The sequence below is a fragment of the Anomaloglossus baeobatrachus genome, chromosome 1 (genome assembly GCF_048569485.1).
Source record: "Anomaloglossus baeobatrachus isolate aAnoBae1 chromosome 1, aAnoBae1.hap1, whole genome shotgun sequence".
Lineage (NCBI taxonomy): Eukaryota > Metazoa > Chordata > Amphibia > Anura > Aromobatidae > Anomaloglossus > Anomaloglossus baeobatrachus.
The window spans coordinates 712,589,587-712,611,658 of record NC_134353.1 but is presented as its reverse complement, the minus strand read 5'-3'; the positions used below and the strand labels follow the sequence as shown (position 1 = coordinate 712,611,658).

Sequence of the window (22,072 nt, the reverse complement as noted above, 5' to 3'; positions counted from 1 at the left end):
TCCCACTGTCTGGGTCTCCCAATTAGGAGCGAAAAAGAAGAAGGGAATTTTGTTTACTTACCGTAAATTCCTTTTCTTCTAGCTCCAATTGGGAGACCCAGCACCCGCCCTATTTGTTTTTAGGGTTTCGTTTTTTTCGGGTGCACATGTTGTTCACGTTGTTTCTTAAGTTCTCCGATCTAGTTATCGGATTGAATTTGTTTTTGAAACTGTTATTGGCTTTCCTCCTTCTTGCTTTGGTACTAAAACTGAGGAATCCGTACTCCTACGGGAGGGTGTATAGCCAGAAGGGGAGGGGCCTTACACTTTTAAGTGTAGTTCTTTGTGCGGCCTCCAGAGGCAGTAGCTATACACCCGCTGTCTGGGTCTCCCAATTGGAGCTAGAAGAAAAGGAATTTACGGTAAGTAAACAAAATTCCCTTCTTTTTCATTATTGTCTCCTGGAAAAGACTAATGGAGTTAGGGCTTTATAAAAATCAAGTCTCATTGCAGGGAATCTGTAATGAAAAAAATGAAAATCCGTTTTTGATCTCTAATAAATGTCAAAATGGAAGATCATTAGTACTTTACTAAATGAATTGTGGATGTTTTTTACAGGCACTAAAAGAAAAGACTGAACTTCAGGCCCAGCTAGCCGCTGTAAGCACCAGACACCAAGCAGAAGTTGAGCACAGCTTGGCCAGTCAGCAGAAGCAAGAGAATTTAAGTTCAGAAGTTGTGACGCTGAAGAAGTCGTGTACCGATCTTGAGAGGGCAATGGCTGATCTTCAGAATAGCTTAGAAGCTAAAAGTAGCAGCTTGGTTTCATTAGGCAATGATTTGCAGGTTGCGGAAGAACAATATCAACGTCTGATGAGCAAAGTAGAAGAGTTACAGAGGACAATCATCCAGAAAGACAACACTGGTGAGGTTGAAATGTGGTAACATCAATTATACAAAGAACACTTTTGAAATATTAGTTTTGCTTGTCTATATCATAGGGAGACTTGACCATTTGTTTCTACTGATACAACTACTGGGCCACAGGATGTAACAAAAAATAATTTTGACCGACTTTAAGGCTATGTTCACACACTGCATTTTTCTTAATCACAAAGATGCAGCGTTTTTGGCCCAAAAAAATGCACCTGCGGCAAAAACGCATCAAAAAACGTATGCGTTTTTACCACGTTTTGCCCAATGCGTTTTTCTAAGTCAAAGCTATTGACTGGAAGGGCTAAAAAACGCTGGCAAAAACGCAAAAAGAATTGACCTGCTACATCTTCAAAAACGCAGCCAAGATGCAGCCAAAAAAACATGCCCAGTGTGGACAGCAAAATAGAAATCTCTTAGACTTTGCCGGGAGAAGGAAACGCATGCATTTAGGTGCATCTTTGTGACCTCAAAAATGCACCAAAAACACTGTAAAAGAAGCAGTGTGTGAACATAGCCTAACCTTTTCCACCACTGCAAGTGTTCCTGTTTTTGCATTTGCTTTATCTTCGCCCTTCTTCAAAGAGCAATAACTTTTTTTTTTTATTCTTTGAGCCACATGACTTTTTTTTAGCTTTGAATGACACCTTTTTATTTTAACATATATTGTACTGAGAAACTAGAAACAAAGTTGTAAGTGTGGAGAGAAAGAGACTCTCAAAACTGCTATTTATTTTTTGGGGTTTGCTTTTCTGACATTCGTTGTGTTGTAAAAAAATTACCTGGCATCATGATCCAGTAGGTCAGTATGGTAACAGCAATACCAAACTTGTTTTAACTTTTGTATTTGTCAATTTCTGAGGCCCGTGATGTTTTCAATTTTCCCTTGAGTTAACTGTGTGCTTGTTTTTTTGCGGGGCAAGCTGACGTTTTACCAATATCATTTTGGAGTACATGGAATGTTTTCATCACTTTGTATTCTAAATTCTTTTCAAATCGCAATTCTAGCATCTCTGGTTTAAATGGTGTTATATTTTGATACATTACTCTCTTACAGACAAAGTGATATTGAATGTTCATTTTATTTATTTATTAAAAATCTTTATTTTTAATTGACAGTGGGGAAGGGTGATTTGAATTGGTAGGGTTTTTTCTTTCATAGTGTTATAAACATTTTTATTCCTTTAACTTTTCTACTCTGCTCAGAGGACTTCAACCTGGCATCACAGGTTGCATTTCACAAGATTACCTTCATGTTGGGCGCAGAACCAACCCTTCAGCAGCCTCTTGGTTGCCATGACAACCCATTGGCTCCACGCGATCGCATTGCAGGGGAACCGAAAGACACATGGAATGATGCGCACCCCAGACCGTTCGTCGTGAATGCCCTTGTCAACGACTGACAATGGCATTTAAGGGTTTAACGGGAGTGATTGGAACTCTGCTCTCATAACTCCTGTTACAAGCAAATGCATCTGCTAGGTATTGTGCTGGTTCAGCTCCTAATTCTGCTCCATACACTTGCATCCGACTTACTCTGTACATGCACACAGGATGTTTGAAAGGGGGTTAAACAAACAATGATTGCAACTTTTTAAGGCAAAATTATGAATTGTAATTTTTCACAAAAAAGTTCAGATAGCTTCAAGTGATTGTAGTACTTTTCTTTATTAGCTATCTGTTTTGTATTTCCTATAGTTCATGATCTCCGACAGCAAACTGTGTCCCTTCAGTACCAACTGCAGCAGGTGCAACTGGACCGAACAACATTAACTAACAAGCTGAAAGCCTCAAAGGCAGAAATAACATCTCTGCAGCAGACACGGGAGTGGTACCAGCAGCAACTCAAACTGGCTCAGGAAGCTCGGGTCAGACTCCAAAGCGAGATGGCAAACATACAGGTAAATCCCTGTGTCCTTAATATTGGACATTCAGGTGATGTAAATAAATTGGGATGAATTTTTGTATTTTATTATTAAATGTTTCCTTAGGCTGGGCAGATGAGCCAGGCTGGGGTTCTGGAGCATCTGAAAATAGAAAATGTGACCCTTTCACACCAGCTGACCGAGACACAGCACAGGACAATCAAAGAAAAGGAACGCATTGCTGCACAACTGCAAACTATTGAGGTAATGGAGCAGCTTTTACTAAACTCAAAATTAAAACTGCCAAACATTATACCCAAGAGTCTTCTATGCTTAGGAGTCTTATACTATACCTATACTATAAAGTCTGTCTTTTGGAGTCTTTTACTCATTTTATATAGTTGAGAAAATGTTTGGGGAATAAACTTACATCAGGTAGAAATAAGTCATTTGCTCCAATTGTCCTTTAATTCCTCACAGGCTGACATGTTGGACCAGGAAGCTGCATTCCATCAAATACAAGAAGCTAAACACATGGTGGAAGAAGACCTTCAGAGAAAATTGGATGAATTTGAGATGGAAAAGGAGCAGCTTCAAAAACTTGCAGATTCTGCTTCTGCTTTGGATCAAGAAGTAGAGCAGGTTTGGCACTGAATTTATTGGCATATATTTGGTTTGTATCTATGGACACTACCTGTGAACACTTAGGCCCTACATTCCTGCCAGTTCTGATGACTGATTGTATTGGGAGTCAGAGGCACTTAATTCATTAAGAATAAATAATTCACATAAGAAAAAGTCAGCCAGAAACTGGAGTATGATTTGTGGATCAAGGCAGGCCATCATGAATTTGATGACCAGTGTCGTTGTGCCTGGTTTGCAAAATTATTGCACACTTCTGCATTCCGCTAACATTTTCCAAGTTTTCAAAGCGTTTCACTCCAGAATTCTGGCAAAAATCACTTTGGCAAATTGGCACCCAAGAATCTGTTCACATTTTGTTCGTACTTTGTTTTTGAGGATTCCCAGATGTATTCTATGCCTCCAACAAATGCCTCCAAAATATATCACTGTATAATCATATAGTGGCATATGCATGTTGCCCACAGGCTTTTTTTATTTTTATAATGCTTCGCTATGGAATAGGACCATAAACCGCATTATTTGGGTCAATAGCATGTGCAGGAATGTGTATCTGACAGATACAGAGAAGTGACACACAAGCAGGGTGAAAATTCTGCCTTATGTAAGAAATTGATCAATCTAATTTATATTTACCATTTTTTTTTATTAGTTGAAGCTAAATTTGAACCAGAAAGATCTGCAGCTTGAAGCACTCCAGCAGGAACATCTTGAAATCCTGAGACAGCTTACTTTAACACAAGAAACTCTTCACACCAAACATCAGTCGCTGAATGATCTCCAAATGAGATATGATGAACTTGAAGCCAGGCTTGTAGAGCTACAAAGTGATCTGTCTTCAAAAGATGATTCAGTCCAGTATCTTCAAAACCAGAAAATTGTTCTAGAGGTTGCACTACAGGCAGCTAAGATGGAGCAAAATGACCTAGATCAAGGAACCAGAAAGCTAGAAGAGGGAACTGAAGCTGCAGCAGAAATCTTGGAAAAACTGCGACAAGATATTGCAGTAAAATCTGGACAGGTAACAGAAATTAATTCTGAGGGTTGATGCATTATTTTATTTGAAATACTCTAAAATGTGAAATGTCCAATAAATTTTGGATTTGTTTTAAACTGAAGTGTAAGCACTTCTCACTTTTTGTAGGTGGAAACCCTGCAGCAAGAAAATAGCAATCTCAAAAAGCAAACCCAGAAAGTCAAGGAACAGTTTGTCCAACAGAAGGTGAGTCAGAGATAACACTGGCTCAATATAAACCTTTTAAACAGATTTTTATATATATATATATGCCAATTTTAAAGAAGCACCCCAATGAAACTTTTTAGTGCCTAAACCCGTGTAAATATTCGTTGGAAGTATGGTAATATACTCTCTAAATGCTATCTTCTGCTGGGCCGCTCCAGCCTTTTTCTGGGTTACATGACTTCTATTTCGACTTGCCGGATCACATTGGCGTCTGTGTGACCTTTTGGAGTGTCGGAATAAGGCTATGTGCCCACGCTGCGGAAAATGCGCGGATTTTGCCGCGGATTTCTCGCGGAAAAGCCGCGGATTTTCCAGAAATCTGCAGCACAGCTACTCCCCAGCCATTTCTATGGCATTTGGGAAATGCTGTGTCCACGCCGCGGATTTTTCCGCAGCGGAAATCGTGCGGATTTTCGTGCGGAAAAATCTGCAGCATGTCAATTATTGTTGCGGATTTCTCCGCAGGGTCCCATATACTTACCTGCCTCACCAGAGTCACTTTCTCCGTCCGGTGTACAGGAGCGCGGTGAATCCAGGTACAGGAAGGAAGAGGTGGGCGGAGCCTGCACGAGCTCCGGTCATGTGACAGCCGAAGCTAGTTCAGGCCCGCCCACCTTCTCCTGCATACGCTGAGAGAGTGACCCGGCTGCCGGAAAGCGAGGTGCTGCATGATGGAGGTAAGTATGAACTCCCCCGATAACTGCAGCACTTGTTCTGCATTGAGGATGCAGTGCCGAAGCCATGGTACTGTATCCTCAATGCAGAATGCCCGCACCATATCCGCAGGACATTCCGCAGCATGGAAACAGACAGAAGTTGTTGTGGTGCTGTTTCCTGGGAGCACCTGCGGAATGTCCTGCGGATATATCCACAGGACACTATCCCCGTGGGCACATAGCCTTAGGCTTACAGCATAAAAGCCACTTCTGTTTCAACAAACTTCATTGTGATCTGGCAAGTCCAAATAGAAGTTACATTACTCTGAAGAAGATCGGAGTAGCACTGGAAACCTGGACGTCGGGCAGATAGAAGCACTCTCTGCAGCACATGTGCTCTGTTTAATCCATTCAGACTGCCCATGTACGTAAGTGACGGAATTTGTGACAGAACCTGCTTCAACAGTATGTCTGAGCGGGAAAAATCATGTTCATGATTTATATGGTATATGATTGGGGACTAGGCATTATCTGCATATAGTGAATTTTATTTTTATTCTAAAATTACATACCTTAGCATTTACACCAATAAAAAACAAAAATAAAAAACTTACAAAAACCAATAACCACTTACTCCTGATAACCACATTAAGGATATGCTCTGAATGAGGAAGAATGGAGAATGCTGAGGGCTGCACGAGTGAGTGAAGGTGCATGACAGCAGTTGCTATACATGTGTATTTGGCTGCTATATACTCTATAAGAATGTATAAGTGGTGGAATTGGAAGATGTGCACCCCTGATACTGATTGTTATAGTAAACGCTTTAATTATTAAGGTTAAGTTTAGAGTACACAGTAAAGAACTAATAATCAGATTTGAAAAATTTTTCCCTGTGTTTGTCCATATATGAGTCTATGAAAGCTATATAATTTACAGAACATGGTACACAGTGCAGTAAAAAAAAAATCTCCGCTCTTGGTTAGGCCCAGTTGTTAAAGTAAGAAGCATATCAACACTGCATACAATAAACTTCTTTAATGCAACAGTGCCTTTAAACAAATGGATTTTCTTAACATTGTTATACACTAGGTAATGGTAGAAGCCTATCGCAGGGATGCCAGCTCCAAAGACCAACTCATCAGTGAGTTGAAAGCTACCAAGAAAAAGTTAGATTCAGAGGTGAAAGAACTCAGAAAAGAGCTACTGAAGATTCAAGGGGAGAAGTCTGCAACAGAGATGGAAAAAGCCCGGGTTATGAAGGATATGGCTAAGTTGCAACAGCAGATGGAAGAACTTGAATCCCATCTCCAAGCTGCACAAAACGACAGAGATGAAATGGAAATACGTTTACAGGTTTGTGGAAAGAGGCATGAGCTTTTATAGAATGTTTATGTGGTGGATGGAATTTTGCCTGAGCCAGGATACGTGCTGTTTGCACATCCTGAACATTTATGAGTGACTCATAAAGAACCATCTAATGAAATTTAAATATTGATGCAAGCCTTTACTCCTGTATTCCTATGATTTCAACTATGATATACAGCTGAACAACTGATACTTTATGTACTAATTAAATTCATGTAGAGATTTTATTCTATTGCATTAAAAAAAGCAAAACTCTTCATTTAAGCAGCCTAATCTAATATATATAAAGAGGTGTGTGTGTGTGTCCGTGTCCGGGATTGGCATCTGCACCGTCGCAGCTACAGCCAGAACTTTGGAAGAGTGCGTAGCCACGCCCTTAAATGGAATGTTGGCGTGTTACAATGCAGCCAGGGAAAGAGACAGACACAGACCGGGAAAGAAACAGACATAGACAGGGAAAGAGACAGACACAGGGAAAGAGACACAGGGAAAGAGATTGAGACAGACAGAGACAGACATTATAATTACATTTCTTTCTATTTATTTTGTGGTTTTTGTGTGCAGAATACATTTTTGTTAATACATTCTATTTTGTTAACAGCAGTTATTAACCCGGGCGAAGCCGGGTAGTACAGCTAGTAATGTATATAGATCTTTCACAGTAAGCATGACTGCCATCTGCTATCGTATTTTCCATGCTGCAGTAGATTTTTTTTTTTTCTTCATCGTTCCTTATGGGAGACCCAGACCATGGGTGTATAGCTTCTGCCTCCGGAGGACACACAAAGTGCTACACTAAAAAGTGTAGCTCCTCCCTCCGAGCATATACACCCCCTGGATAACCAAATCTAGCCAGTTCAATGCTTTGTGTTCAGGAGGCACACATCCACACATGCATTCTCATCTGATTTTTGATTTTAAAGAGTTTTAAAACTCCCTTCTCACCCTACTGTGTCGGCGGTGTTGTTAAGGTTGATTTCAAGGCTGGAGCCTTACATGCCACGCTCCTTCACCATCCCTCGGGCTCTGGCTTGAAGTGGGAGCCAGCACGGTTCTCACTGCTTTGTAGGAGACCGGTCTCCATCCGCAGCCCTTTCAGGACCCTGCCGGACGGAGCACTCATCCCTTAGGGACCTGGCCCTGCGTCTCACAAGCTAAGTATTTGAGACGTTATTGCAGGGGGTCCTTTGCATCTTTATTGTTGGGGAGAGTGTGTCAGGTTACTTTGGTGACATTTCCGGCCGGTTCTCTGGTTTTTACCTGAGAACCACGCCGAGGGTGCCTGCTCGCCGGCCGCATTGAAAAATTTAGGCCCCGGCTTCGGCTGCGGCCTACTTTCGTTTTCACTGCCCCTGCATGTCAGTCATGCAGAGGGACAGTGCGGCGCCGCCCACAGGCCGTTCAGCACAGGGGAGGACACTCCTCTCTGAGGAGATGTTTCTTTGTCGCTCCATTGGGAGACCCAGACAATTGGGTGTATAGCTTCTGCCTCCGGAGGCCACACAAAGTATTACACTTTAAAAAGTGTAACCCCTCCCCTCTGCCTATACACCCTCCCGTGCATCACGGGCTCCTCAGTTTTATGCTTTGTGTGGAAGGAGGCACACATCCACTCATGCATTCTCAGACTAGTTATATCGGTTGGAAGAAAAGAGGACCCCCACGGGGCCCCCGGCATGTTCCCTTCTCACCCCACTATGGTGGCGGTGCTGTTAAGGTTGAAGTACCCATTGCGGGTACAAAGGCCGGAGCCTCATGCCGTTTTCCTTCACCATCCCTTAGTGGCTCTGGGAGAAGTGGGATCCTGACCGGTCATCCATTCACTGGGACCGGGCTCCCTCCGCAGCCCCTGTGGGAATCTGCCGGACAGGAGTCTATTCATCCTCAGGGACCGGGCCCTGCATCTATAAGGTACTCTGTGTCCCCATGGGGACTGTGCATGGAGCGCCTTCTTCCCGGACGCTGCAGCAGCTGCTGATTTGTGAAGACCGGCGGACTTCCGCGCCGACCGCGCCTGCTTGTCGGCCGCGGTCTTAAATTTAGTCCCCGGCTTCATCGCGGCCTAGTAGCAAAAATCCCGCCCCCGGGCCTGCCTGTCAGGGGTAAGGGCGGGACTGCCGACCTGACGTCGGATGTGAGGGCCGGAGCATCCTGGATGTTTCCTCCCCCCTCACTGACCACTGTGGGGACCCCAGATTCCCGCACTTTTTCTAGCACCGCCCACGGCTCCACTCCTCCCCTGAGAGCTCCGGCAGCCATGTTTTTGTCATTCTGCCGGTGGAGGATTATCAGGAAAGAGCTCTGCAGCTCTGGGAGACCTAAGGCAGGGAATCTGGAGGACACACACTCTGCTTTTTAGCGGTCGGTAAGCCACACCGGTCACCCGGTGCTGGTCCCCCCTAGGGTGCCGGAATACATATTTCTGTTCGGTCGGGCTGTATACCCCTTCCCATATACCCTCAGTGATCACTCTCCTAGGAGACAACAGCATGTCGTCCACAAGGAGCAAAGGTGCTAAGGCACAGGGTTTTTTTGCGACCTGTACCTCTTGTGGGGCTATGTTACCTGCGGGTTCAACCTACCCTCACTGTGAGCAATGCTCGACCCCTGTTTCGCTTGCTCAGCCGGAGCCTCGGTCACTAGTGGGCCCCTCGGCTCAGGTAGACCCCCCTGCTCCCCCTGTCCAGGCGGCAGGGATAGAGTTTGCTGCTTTTGCTGAGAAACTCTCTGAGTCACTTTCACAATCCATGGCTCAGTCTATGGACAAATGGTCTGCCAAGCTGCTAGAAGCTTTGCAGTCCAGACCGGTCCTTACACAGGCCCCGGCCCCTGTTGGATCGTCACCTCCAGGCCCCTCTAGGTCCGCGCCGCAGCGCGCTCCCAGGTTGGGCCCTAGGTCCCACGCGGAGGACTCCTGCCCGGACCACAGTCCCAGACCGGCTAAGCGGGCTCGCTGGGAATCTTCCCCGACTTCTTCACGCTGCTCGGGTTCCCAGCTTGAGGACTCTCTGGAGGACGAGGCGGACGTCGCAACTCAGGGCTCTGAGCCTGACGTTGCCCTCAATCTTGATACACCTGAAGGGGAAGCCTTAGTAAATGATCTTATCTCGTCCATCAACCAGGTGTTAGATCTGTCTCCCCCGCCTCCACCTGTAGAGGAGTCGGCTTCTCAGCAGGAGAAACACCAGTTTCGGTTCCCCAAACGTACACGGAGTGCGTTTTTCGATCACTCTAACTTCAGAGATGCTGTCCAGAAGCCCAGAGCGGTTCCGGACAAGCGCTTTACTAAGCGCCTTACTGACACACGTTACCCCTTCCCCTCTGACGTAGTTAAGGGTTGGGCTCAGTGTCCCAAGGTGGATCCTCCAGTCTCTAGATTGGCGGCTAGATCTGTGGTATCGGTTGCAGATGGTTCATCGCTAAAAGATTCCACTGACAGGCAGATAGAGCTCCTGGTGAAATCCATCTATGAAGCCACGGGCGCGTCTTTTGCCCCGGCCTTTGCAGCCGTGTGGGCACTCCAAGCTATCTCAGCTTGTCTGGCTGAGATTAATGCAGTCACACGTAATTCTGCTCCGCAGGTTGCGTCTCTGACTTCTCAAGCGTCAGCTTTTTCTTCCTACGCCATGAACGCAGTCCTAGACTCTGCTAGCCGTACAGCGGTGGCATCCGCTAATTCTGTGGCAGTCCGCAGGGCCATGTGGCTGCGCGAATGGAAGGCAGACTCGGCCTCCAAGAGGTTCTTAACCGGTTTGCCGTTTTCTGGCGACCAATTGTTTGGCGAACGATTGGATGAGATTATTAAGGAATCCAAGGGAAAGGACTCCTCCTTACCCCAGTCCAAACCGAAGAGACCTCAGCAACGGAAAATCCAATCGAGGTTTCGGTCCTTTCGTCCCTCCGCCAAGTCCCAATCCGCTTCGTCCAGCAGGCCGGAGAAAGGCCAGAGGAACTCCTATGCATGGCGGTCTAAGTCACGCCCCCAAAAGGCCGCCGGAGGCACTGCCTCCAAGGCGGCCTCCTCATGACTCTCGGCATCCCCGAACCGCATCCTCGGTCAGTGGCAGGCTCTCCCGCTTTTGCGACGCCTGGTGGCCACATGTTCAAGACCGATGGGTGAGAGACATTCTGTCTCACGGTTACAGGATAGAGTTCAGCTCTCGTCCTCCGACTCGTTTCTTCAGGACCTCTCCGCCCCCCGCTCGGGCCGACGCACTTTTTCAGGCAGTGGACGCTCTGAAGACAGAAGGAGTTGTGATCCCTGTTCCCCCTCAGGAACATGGTCGCGGCTTTTACTCCAACTTGTTCGTGGTGCCAAAGAAGGACGGATCATTCCGTCCCGTTCTGGACCTCAAACTACTCAACAGACATGTGAGCACCAGACGGTTTCGGATGGAATCTCTCCGCTCGATCATCGCCTCGATGTCACAAGGAGACTTCCTAGCATCGATCGACATCAAAGATGCTTATCTCCATGTGCCGATCGCACCCGAACATCAACGCTTCTTGGATGGTGATGGTGGCAGCGATGGAGACAGTGCCGTTCGCGCAATTCCATCTGCGGCCACTCCAATGGGACATTCTCCGCAAATGGGACAGGAGGTCGACTTCCCTCGACAGGAATGTCTCTCTGTCCCTTGCAACCAAGACGTCTCTTCAGTGGTGGCTCCTTCCCAATTCTCTATCGCAAGGAAAATCCTTCCTACCCCCAACCTGGGCTGTGGTTACCACGGACGCGAGCCTGTCAGGGTGGGGAGCGGTTTTCCTCCACCACAGGGCTCAGGGAACCTGGACTCCGGTAGAGTCTTCCCTTCAGATCAATGTTCTGGAGATAAGGGCAGTGTATCTAGCCCTATTGGCTTTCCATCGGTGGCTGGACGGCAGACAGATCCGTATACAGTCGGACAACGCCACTGCCGTCGCATACATCAACCACCAGGGCGGCACGCGCAGTCGTCAGGCCTTCCAGGAAGTCAGGCGGATTCTGCAGTGGGGGGAAGCCACAGCCTCCACGATCTCCGCAGTTTACATCCCGGGCGTAGAAAACTGGGAGGCAGATTTTCTCAGTCGTCAGGGCATGGACGCGGGGGAATGGTCTCTTCACCCAGACGTGTTTCGAGAGATCTGTCGCCGCTGGGGAACGCCGGACGTCGATCTCATGGCGTCACGACACAACAACAAAGTCCCGGCATTCATGGCCCGGTCCCAAGATCACAGAGCTCTGGCGGCGGACGCATTAGTTCAGGATTGGTCGCAGTTTCGACTGCCTTATGTATTTCCTCCTCTGGCAATGCTGCCCAGAGTGTTACGCAAGATCAGGTCCGACTGTCGTTGCGCCATTCTCGTCGCTCCAGATTGGCCGAGGCGATCGTGGTACCCGGATCTGTGGCATCACACGGTGGGTCAACCGTGGGCGCTTCCAGACCGCCCAGACTTGCTGTCACAAGGGCCGTTTTTCCATCTGAATTCTGTGGCCCTCAACCTGACTGTGTGGCTATTGAGTCCTGGCTCCTAGCGTCTTCAGGATTATCTCAGGATGTCATTGCCACCATGAGACAAGCCAGGAAGCCAACGTCCGCCAAGATCTATTACAGATCTTGGCGGATCTTCTTATCCTGGTGCTCTGATAATGGTTTTACTCCCTGGCCGTTTGCCTTACCCACTTTTCTTTCATTCCTTCAATCCGGAATGGACAAGGGTTTGTCACTCGGCTCTCTCAAGGGACAAGTATCGGCGCTCTCCGTATTTTTTCAAAAGCGCCTGGCCAGGCTCCCGCAGGTCCACACGTTCCTGCAGGGAGTTTGCCACATAGTCCCACCTTACAAGCGTCTGCTGGAACCCTGGGACCTTAACAGGGTGCTAACGGCTCTTCAGAAACCACCTTTCGAGCCGCTGCGGGATGTCTCTTTATCACGTCTTTCGCAGAAGGTGGCATTTCTAGTGGCAGTTACATCACTCCGAAGAGTGTCGGAGCTTGCAGCGCTGTCATGCAAAGCCCCCTTCCTGGTTTTTCACCAGGATAAGGTGGTTCTGCGTCCTGTCCTGGAATTTCTCCCTAAGGTGGCATCTCCTTTTCATCTCAATCAGGATATCTCCTTACCTTCATTTTGCCCTAATCCAATTCACCAATGCGAAAAGGATTTGCACTCATTAGATCTAGTGAGGGCACTCCGGTTCTACGTGTCTCGCACGGCGAACCTGCGCCGTTCAGATGCGCTCTTTGTCCTTGTCGCTGGCCAGCGTAAGGGTTGGCAGGCTTCCAAGTCAACCTTGGCTCGGTGGATCAAGGAACCGATTCTTGAAGCCTACCGTTCTTCTGGGCTTCCGCTTCCTTCAGGGTTGAAAGCCCATTCTACCAGAGCCGTGGGTGCGTCCTGGGCATTGCGGCATCGGGCTACGGCTCAGCAGGTGTGTCAGGCAGCTACCTGGTCTAGTCTGCACACTTTCACGAAACACTATCAGGTGCATACCTATGCTTCGGCAGACGCCAGTCTAGGTAGGCGGGTCCTTCAGGCGGCGGTTGCCCACCTGTAAGAGGGGGCCGTTTCGGCTCTTTTTATCGAGGTATTCTTTTACCCACCCAGGGACTGCTTTTGGACGTCCCAATTGTCTGGGTCTCCCAATGGAGCGACAAAGAAGGGAATTTTGTTTACTTACCGTAAATTCCTTTTCTTCTAGCTCCTATTGGGAGACCCAGCACGCGCCCCTGTGCCCTTCGGGCTGGTTGTTCTTTTGTGTACACATGTTGTTCATGTTGAATTGTTCGTTTGGTTCATGGTTTTCAGTTCTCCGAACATCCTTCGGATTGAATTTACCTTAGACCAATTTATAAGTTTTCCTCCTTCCTGCTTTTGCACCAAAACTGAGGAGCCCGTGATGCACGGGAGGGTGTATAGGCAGAGGGGAGGGGTTACACTTTTTAAAGTGTAATACTTTGTGTGGCCTTCGGAGGCAGAAGCTATACACCCAATTGTCTGGGTCTCCCAATAGGAGCTAGAAGAAAAGGAATTTACGGTAAGTAAACAAAATTCCCTTCTTCCCTCCCCTGTATATCTCCTTGGCCCTCCGGTTCCCGCTCTTGGACTAGGCCCCGCCCCCCCTCCTCCCTCCGGCGCCATTTTATCAGCGTTCTCACACTGATCGGCGCTGGCTGCTGCATCTCTGCAACCTGTCTGGGGGTCCGAGCTGTGGGATCCGGAGGGCACACAAAACGGTCTGGTAAGCCACAACCTCTGGTTGTGGACTTTCTTATACACTCTCTGGGGGTCATTCTGAAGGAGTGTGTTCTTTACTGCAGAGCCTCCACCTCAGCAGCATGTCTCACACTAGGAGCAAGGCTGTACTCAATATGCACTGCATGTAAGCTCGTACTGCCTGAACCGAGCACATATCCACATTGTGATGCCTGCTCTAACATGGTGGTGCCTCAGCCTGGAGTCTCCCCAGTGGTCCCTCCGGCTGCTCCGGCCCCGGTGGCTGAACCCCCGGCTTGGGTAGAATCCTTCTCTAAGTCTATCTCCCAGTCCTTTGCCGACTCCATGGGACAGCTGTCCCGGACTCTGCTGAGCATGCATCAGCCCTCTTCACAGGGCGCCTCTGCTGCTTCGGCTCGCTCTGCAGAGCTCACAGAGGATTCTTCATCTGCTCCCAGACCCCGTCCTCCTAAAAGGAGACGCAGGGTCCCCTCTCCTTCTTCCTCGTCCCGCGGCTCCGATTCACGAGCCGACTCGCAGGACGAGGAGGATGTCTTTACTGGGGGCTCGGACGCTACCTCCATGTGCCCCATTGATCTGACCGAGGGTGATGCGGATGTTAGTGATTTGATTGCGTCCATTAATTTTGTACTGGACCTCAATCCGCCAGTATCAGAGGAGCAACCCTCTCTGGCAGAAAAGCACCAGTTTACCTTGCCTAAGAGAACAAGGAGTGTGTTCTTTAACCACTCCAAATTTCAAGCCACGGTGTCCAAGTCCAGAGCCTGTCCTGACAAACGCTTCCCAAAGCGTGGTTCTGATGACCGTTTTCCTTTTCCACCAGAGGTGGTCAAGGAGTGGGCTCACTCACCAAAGGTAGACCCTCCGGTGTCTAGACTCTCAGCCCGGACAGTGGTATCTGTGGCTGATGGCACCTCACTTAAGGATCCCACTGACCGCCAGGTTGACCTCCTGGCCAAGTCTGTCTATGAGGCGGCGGGGGCCTCGTTCTCCCCATCCTTTGCAGCAGTGTGGGCTCTCAAAGCCATCTCTGCTTCCCTAGAGGAGATGCATTCCCTCACTAGGGACTCTATGCCTGAATTGGTTGCCTTAACTTCCCAGGCTTCAGCCTTTTCAGCCTATGCCATGTCTGCCATGCTGGAGGCTTCTCACCGCACTGCGGTGGCCTCCGCTAATTCCCTCGCTATCCGCAGGATTTTGTGGCTTCGAGAGTGGAAGGCAGATGCTTCTTCAAAGAAGTAGCTTGCTGGGCTCCCATTTGCTGGGTCCAGGCTGTTCGGTGAACAACTGGATGAAATTATTAAGGAGGCTACTGGCGGGAAGAGTACTTCCTTGCCACAGACTAAACCCAGGAAACCTGTCCAGGGCAGGAACCAGTCGAGGTTTCGTTCCTTTCGTTCCTCTAACTGGGCGGCCTCTAAGCCCTCGGCCTCGTCCACTAACTCAGCCAAGGACCAGAAGCCCACCTGGCGCAAGAAGCCGCGTCCACAAAGGTCCGCAGGAGCTGCTGCCACCAAGGCAGCCTCCTCTTGACTATCTGGCCGAGCCAGCAACGTCCTTGGTCGGTGGCAGGCTCTCCCACTTTGGCGACGTGTGGTTTCAACACGTCTCCGATCAGTGGGTGCGGGATATCATCTCCCACGGCTACAGGATAGAGTTCTCTTCCAGCCCGCCAAACAGATTTTTTCTGTCAACTCCCCCCTGCTCCAAGGCCGCCGCCTTCTCTCAGGCCGTGGCATCCTTACAAGCCAACGGAGTAATTGTACCGGTTCCCGCCAGGGAACGGTTCAGAGGTTTTTACTCAAATCTCTTCCTAGTCCCCAAAAAGGACGGTTCCTTCCGGCCCATCCTGGATCTCAAGCTTCTCAACAAGCATGTTCAGGTGCGGCATTTTCGCATGGAGTCTCTGCGATCAGTCATTGCCTCAATGACCCAAGGAGATTTCCTGGCATCCATCGACATCAGAGATGCCTATCTGCATGTGCCAATTGCAGTTTCACACCAGCGTTGGCTACGTTTTGCAATCGGAGAGGAACATTTCCAATTCGTGGCTCTCCTCTTCGGGTTAGCCACGGCCCCTCGAGTATTTACCAAGGTCATGGCAGCAGTGGTTGCGGTTCTGCACCTCCAGGGGTTGGCAGTGATTCCTTACCTGGACGACCTTCTTGTCAAAGCTTCATCCAGTGCAGACTGTCAGCGGAGTGTCTCGCTCACTCTCGCCACTCTTGTTCAATTCGGGTGGCTTGTCAATCTGCCCAAGTCCACTCTGACCCCGACCCAGAAACTTGCGTACCTAGGGATGCAATTCGAGACTCTGCCGGCACTTGTGAAGCTGCCCTTAGTCAAACAGCAGTCCCTACATCTGGCGGTGCGCTCTCTGTTGAGGCCCCGCCGTCATTCCATCAGGCACCTTATGCAGGTGCTGGGTCAGATGGTGGCGTCAATGGAAGCGGTTCCCTTTGCCCAGTTCCACCTGCGTCCTCTGCAGCTGGACATTCTCCGCTGTTGGGACAAGCGGACTTCTTCCTTGCACAGGTTGGTGGCTCTGTCGCCACAGACCAGGAGCTCTCTTCAGTTGTGGCTTCGGCCCCTCTCTCTGTCTCAGGGACGCTCCTTCCTGATCCCGTCCTGGGTGATTCTCACCTCGGATGCCAGTCTTTCCGGCTGGGGAGCAGTATTTCTCCACCACCGAGCACAGGGCACTTGGACTCCGAATCAGCCCTCTCGATCAATGTGCTGGAAATCAGAGCTGTGCTTCTAGCTCTCGTAGCCTTTCACCACCTGTTGGCGGGCAAGCACATTCGAGTCCAGTCAGACAACTCGACAGCAGTTGCCTACATCAATCACCAGGGCGGGACTCGCAGCCGTCTGGCAATGTTGGAGGTTCAACGCATCCTTCAGTGGACGGAGGACTCCAAGTCCACCATATCCGCAGTCCACATCCCAGGCGTAGAAAACTGGGAGGCAGATTATCTCAGCCGTCAAACCGTGGACAGCGGCGAGTGGGCTCTGCATCCGGCAGTGTTCCGGTCGATCTGCTGCAAGTGGGGCACTCCGGAAGTGGATCTAATGGCATCCCGGCACAACAACAAGGTCCCGGTTTACGTGGCTCGCTCCCACGATCCTCAGGCCTTTGCAGCGGACGCGCTGGTTCAGGATTGGTCCCAGTTCCGTCTGTCTTACGTGTTTTCCCCTCTAGCTCTCTTGCCCAGAGTCCTGCGCAAGATCAGAATGGAGGGCCGTCGGGTCATACTCATTGCTCCAGACTGGCCCAGGCGAGCTTGGTACCCAGACCTGCCCCGTCTGTCCGTAGAGGTGCCGTGGCATCTCCCGGACCGCCCAGACCTTCTCACAAGGTCCGTTTTTCCGCCAGAATTCTGCAGCTCTCAGATTGACGGCGTGGCTCTTGAGTCCTGGATCCTGACAGCTTCCGGCATTCCTCCCGAAGTCATCTCCACTATGACTCAGGCTCGGAAGTCTTCCCCGGCTAAGATTTACCACAGGACCTGGAGAATTTTCCTGTCCTGGTGTCGTTCTTCCGGGCATGCCCCTTGGCCTTTTTCCTTGCCGACCATCCTGTCCTTTCTACAGTCCGGTCTGCAGCTAGGACTATACCTCAATTCCCTTAAGGGACAGGTCTCGGCTCTGTCAGTGTTGTTCCAGCGGCGTATCGCCCGACTGGCCCGGGTGCGCACCTTCATGCAGGGCGCATCTCACATCATTCCACCTTACCGGCGGCCTTTGGATCCCTGGGACCTTAATCTGGTCCTCACGGTCTTACAGAAACCCCCCTTTGAGCCTCTTAGGGAGGTTTCTTTGTTTCGACTTTCACAGAAAGTCGTCTTTCTGGTGGCCATAACTTCTCTCAGGAGAGTCTCTGATTTGGCTGCGCTCTCTTCGGAGTCACCTTTTTTGGTTTTTCATCAAGACAAGGTGGTTCTCCGTCCGACTCCGGACTTTCTCCCTAAGGTGGTGTCTCCTTTCCACCTTAACCAGGACATTTCATTGCCTTCCTTTTGTCCGGCTCCTGTGCATCGCTTTGAGAAAGCGTTGCATACTTTAGATCTGGTGCGGGCGCTCCGGATCTATGTGTCACGCACCGCTGTTCTTAGGCGGTGCACCTCTCTTTTTGTGCTGACCACAGGTCAGCGCAAGGGTCTCTCGGCTTCTAAACTGACCCTAGCTCGTTGGATTAGGTTGGCCATATCCGATGCCTACCAGTGTACTCAGGTGCCTCCCCCGCCGGGGATCGAGGCGCACTCGACCAGAGCTGTCGGTGCCTCTTGGGCTTTCAGGCACCAGGCTACGGCTCAGCAGGTCTGTCAGGCTGCCACTTGGTCTAGTCTGCACACCTTTTCGAAGCACTACCAAGTGCATGCTCATGCTTCGGCAGATGCGAGCTTGGGCAGACGCATCCTTCAGGCGGCTGTCGCCCATTTGTGAAGTTAGGTTTTGCCTACTTCTCAGTTTCTGTTTATTTCCCACCCATGGACTACTTTGAGACGTCCCATGGTCTGGGTCCCCCATAAGGAACGATGAAGAAAAAGAGAATTTTGTTTACTTACCGTAAATTCCTTTTCTTATAGTTCCGACATGGGAGACCCAGCACCCTCCCTGTTGCCTGTTGGCAGTTTTCTTGTTCCGTGTGTTTTTCACCGGCTGTTGTTGTAGACAGAGGTTCCGGTTGTTCCGGGTTTTGCTCTATCTCTACTTGTGGGTGGATATCCTCCTTCAGCTTTTGCACTAAACTGGCTAGATTTGGTTATCCAGGGGGTGTATATGCTCGGAGGTAGGAGCTACACTTTTTAGTGTAGTACTTTGTGTGTCCTCCGGAGGCAGAAGCTATACACCCATGGTCTGGGTCTCCCATGTCGGAACTATAAGAAAAAGAATTTACGGTAAGTAAACAAAATTCTCTTTTTTTTGTAGTCTACACAAATTTTTAAAAAATACAGCGTGCTTGGATATAATGCACCACATAGTATTGGTTTATTAGTTTTACAAGTGAAAAATAGTGTTGCAATCTACTGTACACATGAAAAACTGAAGTATGTTAACCTTTCTGACAATCATTTCATGTTCTGTGATGCACACATATGATCATAATCAGGCGCTCATACAGCCTACAAATATAAATGGTATAATGCCTGTGTCACAAGGCAGAGGGACAGAGAGGGGACACCTTGGTTGACCCTCAGATTGGGGACCGTGTACTATCTCTTAGCTCAGAGGTACGCTTTATGATGGCGAGGTCTGAGTCGCCAGTGTGACCCTAACTCCTGTCCAAGCCCTGGTATAACTCCCCTCCACCTCCTCCAACCAATGGGGTGAGCCGGGACCATAGTGACAAACCCCACAACAAAACACAGACAGGGGAGAAACCAAAACTCATACACACGGCAAGCAAACCCAAAGGAGTGACAATACATGCACAGGGGAAAATAACATAAAAGGAAGAACGTAAACTGACAACTGGGAAACTTCCACACCACAGAATAAACACAGCACAGATCACCACAATAAGACCGGAATCGCTGCACAAGCTGGAGCTATTATTAGTGCAGACTGAAAGAAACCGGTACCTTAAATAGGAAGTAGACAGCTGGATGTGGCAATTAACAACCTGAGCTCCTAGTTCCTGCACATAAGTCTAAGGAATTAACTCCTGCAGAGCTGAAGACCAGTGAGCCTGAATCGGCCAGTGCCCGGCTCTGGCTGAACAACTTTGACACATCAAGTTGCTTGTCAGACTCTGTTGTGTGAACAGAGTCCGATGCCGCCTTGCCACCAAATGCATGCAGAGCCGAACATCGCATGACACTTTGTTTTTTAGCTGCAATTCCAGACATGGCAGAGAGCCGTGGTGCAATATTTCTCAATTTCCCCCAAGTGTTATAATTTTTCAACTAGTTGCCCAAAATTTTGCTTTATGGCATGCATGCAGATGGTCAAGAAAATCATTGTTTAAGCATTCTTATATTTATTCAAAGTTTTGTTCTTTTTTTGTAGTCCATACAATTTGATAAAGATCAGCTAATCTCGCTAACGCATGACAATACTGCGCTAAAGGAACAAGTGGAACTGTTACAAAACGAGGCTAAGAAGTAAGTGCTTTGTAGCATAATTTTCAAATGTAACATTGTTTTTTTAGGAATGTACTCCTTGTTTAAATTAAAGCATACCATTCTCCTGCACATGATAAAAACTATTGGAAAACAAGGTTGAAGTTTGCACCAATAATTTGTGGTTTCACTAAATATTACTAAATAAAACTTATTTGAAAGAATATTGGATTATTTCACTAAAAAGAAAGCTCTGGTGTAGGTAATAGGTTTAAAGAGAATTTTGGAGTGTGGCATACACAAATATTTGGACAGTGAATGAATCTTTGTGTAATTTATAATAAAACAACTGAGATGCAATTGAAGTGTAAATTTTCAAGTTTAATTAAAGGGGTTGAACAAAAATATCCTGTGAAACACTTAAGAATTACAAACATTTTTCTACAAAGCCTCCTCATTTCAGGGACTCAAGTAAAATGTTCATTTTTACTTCTTTGTAGAGAATTCTTTGCAGGCAATGAGGGCCTGAATTTTGGACGTCACCAAATGCTGGGTTTCCTCCTTTTATGATTATTTGCCAGGCATTTACTGCAGCTGAATTTTAGTTGTTGCTTGTTTGAGTCTTTCTGCTTTACGTTTTTATTTAAGCATGTGACATACATGTTCAAAGGAGTTGAGATCTGGTGATTGACTTGGCCATTGCAGAAAATTCCACTCCTTTGCCTTAAAATAACTTCTGGTTCGCTTTCACAGTATGTTTTTGGTCATTGTCAATCTGTTATGTGAAGTACCATCTAATCAATCTTCATTTGGTTGATTCTGGCTGCTTTTGTCTTTAGTCACATCATCAGTAAACACTAGTGACCCATGACCATTGGAAACCATACATGTCCATGCCCATCACACTGCATGCACCATGATTTACAATGGGGGTGGTGTGCTTTGAATCATGAGCTGTTCCAAGCCTTCTCCATACTTTCCTTTTCCCATCATTCTGGTACAGAATGATCTTAATTTCATCTGTCCAAACAATGCTATTCCAGAACTGGGCTTGTTTTAGATGGGGTTTTTTTTGGCAAAGTTTAATCTTTCCTTTCTATTTTTAAGGCTGATTAATGGTTTGTACCTTGTGGAGAACCCTCTGTATTTGGTCTCATGAAGTCTTATTTTTATGGTAGATTTAGATACTGAAACACCTACGTTCTGGAGAGTGTTTTTCACTTGGGGTAATGTTGTGAAGGTTTTTTTGTTTGTCGCTCCATTGGGAGACCCAGACGATTGGGGTGTATAGCTTCTGCCTCCGGAGGCCACACAAAGTATTACACTTTAAAAAGTGTAAACCCCTCCCCTCTGCCTATACACCCCCCCGTGCATCACGGGCTCCTCAGTTTTTATGCTTTGTGTTGAAGGAGGCAGACACATGCACGCAAGCTCCACAATTTAGTCAGCAGCAGCTGCTGACTATATCGGATGGAAGAAAAGAGGGCCCATAACAGGGCCCCCGGCATGCTCCCTTCTCACCCCACTCTGGTCGGCGGTGCTGTTAAGGTTGAGGTACCCATTGCGGGTACAAAGGCTGGAGCTACATGCTGTTTTCCTTCCCCATCCCTTAGGGGCTCTGGGTGAAGTGGGATCCTAACCGGTCACCATGCACTGGGACCGGGCTCCCTCCGCAGCCCCTGGGGGAATCTGCTGGACAGGAGCCGGGTATCATCAGGGACAGGGCCCTGCTACTCTGAGGTACTCTGTGTCCCCTTGGGGACGGCGCATAGAGCGCCTGTGTAATGGACGCTACAGCAGCTGCTGGGTGTGTTTGTGCGCCGGGACTACCGCGCTGACCGCGCTTGTTTGCCGGCCGCGCTTATAACTTTAGTCCCCGGCTTTTGCGGCCTAGTACCGCATACTCCCGCCCCCGGGCCTGCCAGTCAGGGGTAAGGGCGGGACGCTGCACTGGACGTCAGCGCTGAGGGCTGGAGCATACTTAGTATCCTCCTCCCCCCTCACTGAGCACCGTGGGGCACCAGATTCCCGCACTTTCTGAGGCACGCCCACGGCTCCCTCCTCCTCTCAGAACGCTGGCAGCCATTCCTATCAGCACTTCTGACGCTGG

At 48.5% G+C, this 22,072-nt stretch overlaps 1 protein-coding gene across 2 annotated transcripts in view; it reads left to right on the top strand.

Moving 5' to 3' along the window:
- The window catches only part of GOLGA3 (golgin A3), a 151,818-nt gene that overhangs the window by 61,679 nt on the left and 68,067 nt on the right, over positions 1–22,072 (top strand). For both annotated transcript variants that reach the window (XM_075321798.1, XM_075321791.1), the window contains exons 7-14: positions 598–904; positions 2,611–2,813; positions 2,904–3,041; positions 3,258–3,419; positions 4,072–4,440; positions 4,564–4,641; positions 6,411–6,674; positions 19,910–20,004. In XM_075321798.1, the coding sequence (XP_075177913.1) occupies positions 598–904; positions 2,611–2,813; positions 2,904–3,041; positions 3,258–3,419; positions 4,072–4,440; positions 4,564–4,641; positions 6,411–6,674; positions 19,910–20,004 (1,616 nt within the window). The remainder of the gene's footprint in view (positions 1–597; positions 905–2,610; positions 2,814–2,903; positions 3,042–3,257; positions 3,420–4,071; positions 4,441–4,563; positions 4,642–6,410; positions 6,675–19,909; positions 20,005–22,072) is intronic.